General features: G+C 36.1%; 1 protein-coding gene across 6 annotated transcripts in view; it reads left to right on the plus strand.

Annotated features, from left to right (window-relative positions):
- Window positions 1-12,550, plus strand: part of CNBD1 (cyclic nucleotide binding domain containing 1) — a 504,234-nt gene that overhangs the window by 387,553 nt on the left and 104,131 nt on the right. For all 6 annotated transcript variants that reach the window (XM_070075280.1, XM_070075282.1, XM_070075283.1 and 3 more), the window contains 2 exons: window positions 2,178-2,287; window positions 4,744-4,894. In XM_070075280.1, coding sequence (XP_069931381.1) covers window positions 2,178-2,287; window positions 4,744-4,894 — 261 coding nt within the window. The remainder of the gene's footprint in view (window positions 1-2,177; window positions 2,288-4,743; window positions 4,895-12,550) is intronic.

The raw sequence follows: 12,550 nt of genomic DNA on the forward strand, positions 1-12,550 counted from the left end.
TATGTCATTAAATTCAGACTATCTAGTTGAGAAATGTTTTACAATTTTGTCTTCACTGAGAATATTTGTTGTGATTATGATATATTTGGAGATAATTATTCAGTTAGCAGATTACACCCTGCCTCCCCAGAAGAAAGGAATGTCTTAATAAATTTTGCTACAGTGGTCTAGCTTTTCATTTTTTGCTTCACTTCAACGCCAGAAAAAATATCCATGTCTTTAATCTTCTTTGATGTGATTTATACCATTTATGGTCTATATAGAGTTTTATTTTCATGAAAATATTTACTGTAGCATAGATCTGAAAGTTAGGGATAATTAATTCCTTTGTATCTACTTGTTTGCATTGCTTCCTTATATGTAATAACTACCTGGAGTCACCATGTTTCTACTGATTTCGTAAAGAAGTTAGTCTTTTCTCTCCTGTAACATAATGGTAGAGGAGTTCCACTTACTTTTTTCCAATTTCTATTCATTTACTTTATTTGAAATACGAAGAGACAAAGTTAGAGACAGAGTCAGGAAGAGAATTCTCATCTGCTTGTTGACATCATGAAAGTCCAGAACAGCCATATCTGGGTCAGGTCAAAGCCAGGAGCCAGAACTCAATCTGAGTTTTCCACATGGTTATGAGGAACCCAACTACTTGAGTCATAATCTGCTTCCTCTCAAGTAGCTCACTAGCAGAAAGTTATACTGGAGGGCAGAACTGGACTTTAGAAACTTAATTGTCTAAGTTTAATACTCCGTCACACCAATTCTCAATTGGGAACTTAACTGTGCTAACTACCCACCTTCCCTCTTACTTTGAATTTACTGTTGTCTCTACACTATACACATTATTCTACACACTTTATTGAACATTTGAGATGACTCATAATATTGTTTTGCTGCAAAAACATGATTTAGGACAATAGAAATATTGAATAACATGGACACAAAATAGCTGATTGGAGATAGGAGACTAACATTTTAATTTTTTATTATAAACTTTGAGTTCAAATATTATATGAGAAAAGGGAGATAACATGCTTGTTTTTATAAACATGTCAGCAAAATTATAGAATTGCCACATCATTTGTCTTCATTTTTTAAATTCTGGTGCTTTTTTTATACTGGTGGTAAATTATATTTAATAGTTATTAATTTTTAAACATGCTATTCTCTATCTTCTTTATTATTTCTTAACATTAACAATTTTTATAATATTGCTGTATGCTCATTTGCATGAAAATATTTTTAAAGAATATTTAATTTTCTACTTTATAAAATTAGGGGAAGATACATGTTTATATTGAAGTTATCATTCTTGTGTTTTATTTTTTTCAGAAAAATATTGATACATTTTTAAAAGGAACAAAGTGGAAAATTAATTTTAAATAGAAATTTTAACATGAATTTTCAATGTTTAAATTATTCTGATACTCTAAGTGTAAATTTTTTAATATTGATAGCTGTGAACTAATAGTAGAGTTTATTTTTCAGTATATCTTGGCCTTAAGGTGTATTTGTAGGTTTGAAATAATAATACTAACAACATGATGTATTGTGAAATAGCATATTCCAGGTGTCATGCTTAGTGCTTTGTATGTACTTCCTTGCCACATGTTGAGCGTAGTCTAGGAACTCCTAATTTTGCCATTTTAATCCTAAACTATCTGAAGCCATTGGAGGTTATGTAATTCACTTAAAGACATAGGAAGTGGCAGCACAAGATTTCAAACCAGTCCAAAGTGGCCTCAAAACCCTAGCTTAAACCACTATAATATGAGTGTTCACAAGAGTACTGGGGCTACCTAATAGTACAGAGGCTGGAGTATCAATTGTTAAATATTTGGGGATTTTACAAGCTGGTTCTTTGAAATTAGCTATGAAAAGAATTGCTACAGATGGGACCATTTCTCATTCACCTCTTCCCCTCCTTAACCAATTGATCAGCACAGCCTTTACTGCTAACGGTTTGTCAATGTTTTCTTCTGTATGAGTTAAAGAAATGAATACCAGGCAGAATATTTTTATTTTATACCAAGTAAAGTATTGGCTAGAAACCAATAACACTTAAGAAATTATCTATGAATAGTTAGAGAATAAAATAAGACAACTATTATAGTTGTAATATCTAAAGTGACCTCTTAGAGAAGAAAATTATGAAATAATGTACTCTCTCTTGTTTTCAGTGATTGTGGAAAGTGGAAATATAATGTCTTTTGTGGCTTATATTAATTCTGGATATTGTAACATCTATAGAAGTATCATAGGACTTGTGAGACTGCAAACGAATAAAGTGGTAAGCTTAAATTTCTGTATTCTCTTTAATGAATAAAGTGTGTTGGAATGCTTTTGGATACTATGGCCATCTTTTACTATTAATTTGTAAAATTTCAATTTTTAACTGTTTCATTTTTTTCCTTTATGTTGTGATGAGATATAAAAAAGGTAAGTTATAAGATATATTGAGTTGTAAGATATATAAACAATTAACATTCTAGAGTACTTAACATGCTTATTCCCCACAGAAATGCAAATTAAAACCATAATAAGGTATTACTTAAGGTATATCAGATTGACTAAGGTGCAATTCACCGTATAACCTAGCAATTCCACTCAAGATACTTATTCAAGAGAAGTGAAAACCTATGTTTACACAATGTCGTACATAAATGCTTATCACCCAAAAAGTAGGAGTAATCCAAATGTCAATGGACATGTTGAATGGACAGAAACCTAGTGGTGTGTTCATACATTGGAATACCCCACAGCAGGAAAAATAACAAGCAACACATTGGATGCAATTGTAAGACATCACTTTGAATGAAATAAGCCAGACACAGAAAGACAAACACCACATCTTCTTCCTCATATGTGGGAGCTAAAGTTAAAAATAGGAAAACAAAAACAAAAACAAAAACAAAAATGAAATCCCTGTGTGTATCAGTATTGCTGCAAATATTTTTTGTCAAATTTTGTTTTATATCTCTGTCAACCCAATGGTTAAGAATGTTATGCAACTATGGGTTTAATGATGTGTGATTACTTTAAAATTTACTATAGAGGTGAAATGCTCATTGTCCATTTGATCCTTGTGTACATCCCTGGCCTATATCCTGCAGAACTAAGGTCTTTTTACTTGTTGTTCTCTTTATTTACTAGAGCATTAAGCCCTTGACTATAATTTTAGTGGAAAATATGCTATTTCAGAAACTAAAAAATAAAGGAAAGAAAGGGAGAAAAAAAGGGGGAGGGTAGGAGAGGGAGAAGGGGAATGATTTCGCTTTGTATTAATATTTCATTGCCATGAAAAAGTAAAGTATCAGAAAAAACATTTCAAAATTTACAAATGAACTGTTTAACACGTGCAAGAAAATGGATGAATTTCAAAGTTGGGTAAAATTGTTAAGCTCATAAGACTACATTCTATATAATATCATATTTATGAAATTCTAGAACAGGTAAAAAACTGATATATATATATATAAGATAGAACAGGTAAAAGAAATGTTTGCACTAATTTTTTGTTGGTCATGTGGTCTTCCATGGAATTCAATGAAATATGTAAACTGACTTGAATTCTGCTATACTAGACATATTCAGTGTAAAGATTTTCCATTTGTAGAAATGAAAAATTGAATTATTTTATCTTTTAAAAAGATTGATTTATATATTATTTCAAAGGCAGAGTGACACAGACACACGCGCACACACACACACACACACACAAAGAGAGATTTTCCATCCACTGATTCACTTCCCAAATGGCTACAAAAGCCAGGACTGGGCTAGGCCAAAACCAGGAGCCAGGAGCCAGGATCTTCATCTGGATCTCCCACATGCGTGGCAGGAACTCAAGTACTTGAGCTATCATTTGCTGCTTCTCAGGTACATTAGCAGGGTGCTGGATCAGAAGCAAAGTAGCTGAGACTTCAACTAGCATACTGATAACTGATGTGAGTGTCCCAAGCAAAGGCTTAACCCATTGTGCCAGCACACACACCCTGCAAATTATATTGTCTCTGACCTCAGAATATTTACCAGAGACATCCACTTATTCCAAATTTATGTTCACCCTCCTTCCCTGAGGGCTATATATATATTTTTTTCCTGTTTTACTGCTCTCTACGTTCTGCTGAGTAAATTTCCCAGAAAAGGTCATTTGGAGTGTATACTTTTGGTCCATTAAGGTTTTAAGGCCCCTAATTTGAAATTAAATTGCTAGTTTCTTGAGTAAAATTTCACTTTCCATATATTTTTTCTGTATTGAACAGAAATCAAAGGAGGGGATTCTTTCTCTTTTAATTATACCAGTTTTAGCACTATCACCTCTTGCTTGTTATCTTTCTTTTCTATCAGTCCAGTAATTGTGCTTTGCAACCTGAGCTGAGTCAACAAATGGTACCTCACAAAACAGTAAGCTAAGTTATACAAGATGATGTCCTGGGATCCTGAAAAGTGTTTTCTAAACATTTCATGGATTGAAAAATTTAATTGGCAGATCATTAAATATAAATATTTTAACTTACTTGAAATATGATGAAGTTGTCCATTAATGTACTATTGTCCTGGTATAATTTTAACATCTGTATACATGTAAATGTTTTCTCTAATTTGAACAGAATTGCTAGTTTATTTTAAAATAATATATAACAAAATTATTCCTGAACAAGTGAGTTCTTCAAAAAAAAAAAAAAACTTCTTCATTGAATCATTGAATGAAAGTGGTTGATTAATCATCTGTATCTTCTACAGAAAAAAATTCCGAAACTTGTCTACATGGGTAGACTTAAGGAGAAGGAGTCCTTTGGTGAGATTAGTGTTCTTCTTCAAGACCCTTTCCCATGCACAATCATCACGGGAAAAGAAGTTGAGATGGCGATCATTGAAGACAAGGACATATTTGGTAAGTGTATAAATGATTTTAACATATCATGTTACTGGATAATAATATGAAATAAACTCTTAAAAAGTTTAGAGCTATTTCACAGTAAAATCGGGACTCTCAATTAAGTATGTGTTTTATGTTACCCCCAGGAAGGCATTCCCCTTTGCAGCATCATATTCTGACCTAACTAGGCTACTTTAAAAATATACTAACAATATTTCAAAAGACCTTGATTTGAAAGTACTAAACTATTTCTTCTGATTCCCAAGTTACCATTAATAGCAACATTCCCTACTTATCTGGGACATCTTTTGGCTTTTAACTCTTAGGTTATTTTTGCTTTTCTGTTTTTGGTTCAGGTCAAGTATACTATCCTCAATGTACAGTCTTGAGCAAGCGTATATGAAAATCTATGGCTTGCGGTGTTTAAGCCTTTATCTGAAATTTTTGAGCTGTAGTGATTGTAAAAAAATATCTATGTAGCCAGTATTGTCACTCGATATAGGCCATGTTTTTTTAGAAATTAGGCTAACTGGTACAAGGCAAATGTACCGTGGGCTCTTCTGTGTAAATCAACATTTCACACATTTGTTATTCAAAGTTCTCCAGAGAAACAGAACCAATAGGATATGTATAAATAGATTAATAGATTTATAATGGGAATTGCCATACCTGAGTATAGCAGCTGTTTACAAACAAGAGAACCAGGAAAGCTGGTGCTCTGATTTGGTCCAAGTTGAAGGCGTGAAGAAAAGGGAAGCTGATGGTGTGGCTTCTCAATTTGAGGCTGAAGACTTACAAACTGGGGTTGAGGTTGGGAAGAGTATGTAAGTTCCAGAGTCTGAAGCCCCAAGAACCAGGAGTATAGATATAGAAAGCTAGGAAAATATGGCTGTCCCAACTCAATAACCATGTAATAGCCTTTCATTGCTATTTTTCACATGCCTGAGTTTTGTTACTATATGAGTAAAAATAGTCTGTTTAGCTTACAATTGTCAAGCCTATGATTGAGTGGCTCTTGGATTTGACGTCTGGGGAGGCCTGGATTGGCAGGTCACATCATGACAGATGGCCTCATTGTAGGACTACAAGTGAGAGGAGATGATTATATGGCCAGACAAGAAGCCATAGTAAGACAGGGGAGGGTGCAGGTGTTGTTGCACAGCAACATATATTAGACCTCCTTTGCCTTCTGCAGTTTAAAATTCAAATACAGAGTGTAATTTTAGCTGTGATTGTGTGTGTGCTATTCATGTTTTACATTTGATTCCAGCATTTGTCCATTTGAGACTGATATTATACAACTATTCACACAATCTGTTAAAAAATTCTCTAAACATAAATGTACTTGAGGACTATATTTTGCTTGTTTTCCCACAACTTATAAGGAAATAAAATGCTGTGTGAATTTTAGAAAGTATTTTTGTTTATGCATTTAATTATTTTATATTTTTTCCAAGAGATTAAGAATTGCATATTAAAAGTAGTCCTGATGAACTAATTAGTGATTAATTTTATTCAAGGATAATCTTCACACATGAAGAGCAATGATGTTAATTTGCATTATCATATTACTTTATTCTGTCTCCACACATTCCATTCCTTTTATCATCTGTAACATGAATCTATCTTTATAAAATAGCATAAGGAAGTGCCTAAGAGAAAATTAAATTTACCTTAAAAATATCAAGTTGAAGAGAAAAATGAAGATATTAAACTAGAAAAATAAACATGAACAAAGCCCAAGATATATTACCTTGTTATCAACAGCTAGTATCAGCTGCATATTATGTTCTTTTTTTTTCAAACTTTTATTTAATGAGTATAAATTTCCAAAGTACAGCTTATGGATTACAATGGCTTCCCCCCCATAACGTCCCGTGGCTCACTAGGCTAATCCTCCTCCTTGCGGCGCTGGCACACTGGGTTCTAGTCCTGGTCGGGGCGCCAGATTCTGTCCCAGTTGCCCCTCTTCCAGGCCAGCTCTCTGCTATGGTCAGGGAGTGCAGTGGAGGATGGCCCAAGTGCTTGGGCCCTGCACCCCATGGGAGACCAGGATAAGTACCTGGCTCCTGCCTTCGGATCAGCGCGGTGCGCCAGCTGCAGCGCGCCAGCCGTGGCGGCCACTGGAGGGGGAACCAACGGCAAAGGAAGACCTTTCTCTCTGTCTCTCTCTCTCACTGTCCACTCTGCCTGTCAAAAAAAAAAAAAAAAAAAAAAAAAAAAAAAAAAAAAAAAAAAGAAGCCATATTATATTCTTGTTAGTAAGAATTGTTCAAATTAGGGTTGGTCCATTTAAAAATAAACAAAAATTAAGTTTAAGCAAATGCAAATTATTCTTTTGTAAATAATGCCACTGAGAATATAGCTTATTTGAATCTTATTTTTAGGGAGGTAATATAATTTTCAAAAATTTTTTGGTGTCTTTGAAAGCCAGAGTAACAGAGACGGAGTCAGAGACAGAGACAGAGAGAGGGATTTCTTCCATTCATTGGTTGGTTCACTGCTCAAATGACCAAAAGAGCCTGGGCTGGGCCAGGCTGAAACCGAGAACTCCGCCCAAGGCTCTCATGTACTTGAGCCATCATCTGCTGCCTCCCTGGTGCATTATCAGAAAGTTGGATTGAAAATGGAGTGTTCAGAACTCAAACTAGGCACACAGATATGGGATTTGGTATTCACAAGCAGTACCTTAACCTGCTACAGCACAACACCTGCCCCAAATAGCTGTTTTAGTTTTATTAGTATCTGAAATTGTTATGCCACCACTTAAACAAGTATACTACCTTTGAAATGAGAAAGAATTGCCTTTTATATAAACAATGAATTACTGCTCTCTTTTTTTTTTTTTTTTTTTTTTTTTGACAGTCAGAGTGGACTGTGAGAGAGAGAGAGAGCGAGAGAAAGGTTTTCCTTTACCGTTGGTTCACCCTCCAATGGCCGCTGCAGCCAGCGCACTGCGGCTGGTGCATCACCTTGATCTGAAGCCAGGAGCCAGGTGCTTCTTCTGGTCTCCCATGCGGGTGCAGGGCCCAAGGACTTGGGCCATCCTCCACTGCACTTCCGGGCCACAGCAGAGAGCTGGACTGGAACAGGGGCAACCAGGACAGAATCCGGTGCCCCAACAGGGACTAGAACCCGGTATGCCGGTGCCGCAGGCGGAGGATTAGCCAATTGAGCCGCAGAGCCGGCCAGCTCTCTTTTTTTTTAAAGGTTTATTTATGTATTTGAAAGGCAAAGTCACAGAGTGAGGGGGTAGGGAGAGAGAGAGAGAGAGAGAGAGAGAAAGAGAGAGACTGAGAGAGGGAGAAAGAGAGAGAGCCTCCATCTGCTGGTTTACTCCCCAAATGGCCTCCCAAAATCCAGGAGTGAGGATCTTCTTCCAAGTCTCCCATGTAGGTGGCAGGGGCCCAAGCCCTGAGGCCCTCTTCCTCTGCTTTTCCAGGTGAATTATCAGAGAGCTGGAAGATAAGTGAGCAGCTGGGTCAAAAACCACCACCACATGGGATACCAACATTGCAGATGGTGGCATAACCCCCTGTGCCACAATGATGGCCCCTAATTAGCACTTTCATTCATTATGTCATTCAATCACACATGACAAAAAAAAAACAAAAACAAAAAAAAAAAAAAAAAGGAAATGCTTATGGGTGTAACATCTGTTTCCAAAAAAAAGATTCCAGTTTGGCAGAGACATTGATACAAACTATCTGAAATTTTTTTTCTTGTTTTTAAAGCAGGAAGACTGTCCAAAGATTTAGTCTCCCACAATGATTTACTAAATCAAAATCATAAGATATCAGCTTTTTATGACAAGTATAGTAGATATTTTAGACATATATAGTCTTTTTTTACTTGTTAAGATTTATATAAAGGGAACAAATTTCATATATTTTATATATACAGTTTTAAGAACATAATGATACTTCCTAGCTTACTCCTCCTTTGCTCCCACTCTCCCTTCTTCTCTTATTTTTCCTGTAAATATTACAATGATATGCTTCAGTTTACTGTATAATCACAAGCTTAACCTTCCACTGATTAAAGAATTAATCAAGTAGTAAGTAGAAAAAATACTGTTCCTCAAGAGTATGGAGAAGGGCTTTAAACAATAACCAAATATCAAAATATCAATTTTTCTTATATGCATTACATTTTTTGTACATTGTATGTTACCACGAATCAAAGAAATTATATTTGTCTTTTGGGGAATAGTTTCTTTCACTAAGCAAAATGGTCTCCAGTTGCTCCATTTTATTCATTCTTTTTATGGCTACTGGTATTCTATCATGTGTATAAACCACAATTTCTTTATCCAGTCATCAGTTGATGGACATCTGTGTTGATTCTATATTGTGTGTTGAACTGCTGTAAACATGGGAGTACAATGTATTATCAAAAAGAACTTCTCAACACAATACATCTCCTTGAACCACGAAGACATCGAAAACCTAAACAGACCCATAACTGAGACAGAAATTGAAACAGTAATAAAGGCCCTCCCAACAAAGAAAAGCCCAGGACCAGATGGATTCACTGCTGAATTCTACCAGACATTTTAAGAAGAACTAACTCCAATTCTTCTCAAACTATTCAGAACAATCAAAGAAGAGGGAATCCTCCCAAACTCTTTCTATGAAGCCAACATCACCTTAATTCCTAAGCCGGAAAAAGATGCAGCACTGAAAGAGAATTACAGTTCAATATCCCTGATGAACATAGATGCAAAAATCCTCAATAAAATTCTCGCCAATAGAATGCAACAACACATCAGAAAGATCATCCACCCACACCAAGTGGGATTTATCCCTGGTATGCAGGGATGGTTTAATGTGCGCAAAACAATCAATGTGATACACCACATTAACAGACTGCAGAAGAAAAGCCATATGATTATCTCAATAGATGCAGAGAAAGCATTCGATAAGATTCAACACCCTTTCATGATGAAAACTCTAAGACAACTGGGTTTGGAAGGTACATTCCTCAATACAATCAAAGCAATCTATGAAAAACCCACAGCCAACATCCTATTGAATGGGGAAAAGTTGGAAGCATTTCCACTGAGATCTGGTACCAGACAGGGATGCCCACTCTCACCACTGCTATTCAATATAGTTCTGGAGGTTCTAGCCAGAGCTATTAGGCAAGAAAAAGAAATTAAAGGGATACAAATTGGGAAGGAAGAACTCAAACTATCCCTCTTTGCAGATGATATGATTCTTTATTAGGGGACCCAAAGAACTCTACTAAGAGACTATTGGAACTCATAGAAGAGTTTGGCAAAGTAGCAGGGTATAAAATCAATGCAAAAAAATCAACAGCCTTTGTATACACAGACAATGCCATGGCTGAGGAAGAACTTCTAAGATCAATCCCATTCACAATAGCTACAAAAACAATCAAATACCTTGGAATAAACTTAACCAAGGATGTTAAAGATCTCTCTACGATGAAAATTACCAAACCTTAAAGAAAGAAATAGAAGAGGATACCAAGAAATGGAAAAATCTTCCATGCTCATGGATTGGAAGAATCAATATCATCAAAATGTCCATTCTCCCAAAAGCAATTTATAGATTCAATGCAATACCAATCAAGATACTGAAGACCTTCTTCTCAGATCTAGAAAAAATGATGCTGAAATTTATATGGAGACACAGGAGACCTGGAATAGCTAAAGCAATCTTGTACAACAAAAACGAAGCTGGAGGCCTCACAATACCAGATTTCAGGACATACTACAGGGCAGTTGTAATCAAAACAACATGGTACTGGTACAGAAACAGATGGATAGACCAATGGAACAGAATTGAAACACCAGAAATCAACCCAAACATCTACAGCCAACTTATATTTGATCAAGGATCGAAAACCAATTCCTGGAGCAAGGACAGTCTATTCAATAAATGGTGCTGGGAAAACTGGATTTCCATGTGCAGAATCATGAAGCAAGACCCCTACCTTTCACCTTACACAAAAATCCACTCAACATGGATTAAAGACTTAAATCTACGACCTGACATGGTCAAATTATTAGAGAGCATTGGAAAAACCCTGCAAGATATAGGCAGTAGCAAAGACTTATTGGAAAAGACCCGGGAGGCACAGGCAGTCAAAGACAAAATCAACTATTGGGATTGCTTCAAATTGAGAAGTTTCTGTACTGCAAAAGAAACAGTCAGGAAAGGGAAGAGACAACCGACAGAATGGGAAAATATATTTGCACACTATGCAACTGATAAAGGGTTGATAACCAGAATCTACAAAGAGATCAAGAAACTCCAAAGATCAAAACAAACAACCCACTTAAGAGATGGGCCAAGGACCTCAATAGACAGTTTTCAAAAGAGGAAATCCAAATGGCTGACAGGCACATGAAAAAATGTTCAAGATCACTAGCAATCAGGGAAATGCAAATCAAAACCACAATGAGGTTCCACCTCACCCCGGTTAGAATGGCTCACATGCAGAAATCTACCAACAACAGATGCTGGCGAGGATGTGGGGAAAAAGGGACACTAACCCACTGTTGGTGGGAATGCAAACTGGTCAAGCCACTATGGAAGTCAGTCTGGAGATTCCTCAGAAACCTGAAGATAACCCTACCGTTCGACCCAGCCATCCCACTCCTTGGAATTTACCCAAAGGAATTTAAATTGGCAAACAAAAAAGCGGTCTACACCCTAATGTTTATTGCAGCTCAATTCACAATAGCTAAGACCTGGAACCAACTCAAATGTCCATCTAAAGTAGACTGGATAAAGAAATTATGGGACATGTACTCTATAGAATACTATACAGCAGTCAAAAACAACGAAACCCAGTCATTTGCAACAAGATGGAGGAATTTGGAAAACATCATGCTGAGTGAATTAAGCCAGTCCCAAAGGGACAAATATCATATGTTCTCCCTGATCAGCGACAGCTAACTGAACGCCAAAGGGGAAACTTGTTGAAGTGAAATGGACACTATGAGAAACAGTGACCTGATTGGCTCTTTTCCTGATTGTTGATGTACAATGTAATACTTTATCCATTTTAGTATTTTTTTTGTTCTAGTACCATTGGTTGAACTCTGTAATTAACACACAATTATTCTTAGGTGTTTAAATTTTAAGTGAAAAGTGATCCCTGTTAGGAATTTGGAAAACATTATGTTGAGTGAAATAAGCCAATCCCAAAGGGACAAATACCACTTGTTCTCCTTGATAGGTGACAACTAACTGAGCACCAAAAAGGAAACCTGTTAAAGTGAAATGAACACTAGGAGAAACAGTGACTTAATCAGCCCTCACCCTGACTGTTGATGAGCAACTTGATATGTTATCCCTCTTAGTATTTTTTTTTGTTTGTTCTACTTAATACTTTTGGTTGAATACTGTAATCAATACACAATTCTTCTTAAGTGCTGAAACTTAACTGAAAAGTGATCACTGTTAAATATAAGAGTGGGAATAAGAGAGGGAAGAGATGTGCAATTCGGGACATGCTCAAGCTGACTTACCTCAAACGGTAGAGTTAGAAACATACCAGGGGATTGCAATTCAATCCCATCAAGGTGGCATGTACCAATGCCATCTCACTAGTCCAAGTGATCAATTTCAGTTCCCAGTGGATCACACTGATAGGTCTAAGAGTCAAAGGGATCACATAAACAAGACTAGTGTCTGC

This window comes from Oryctolagus cuniculus, chromosome 6, assembly GCF_964237555.1.
Source record: "Oryctolagus cuniculus chromosome 6, mOryCun1.1, whole genome shotgun sequence".
In the NCBI taxonomy this organism is placed as follows: domain Eukaryota; kingdom Metazoa; phylum Chordata; class Mammalia; order Lagomorpha; family Leporidae; genus Oryctolagus; species Oryctolagus cuniculus.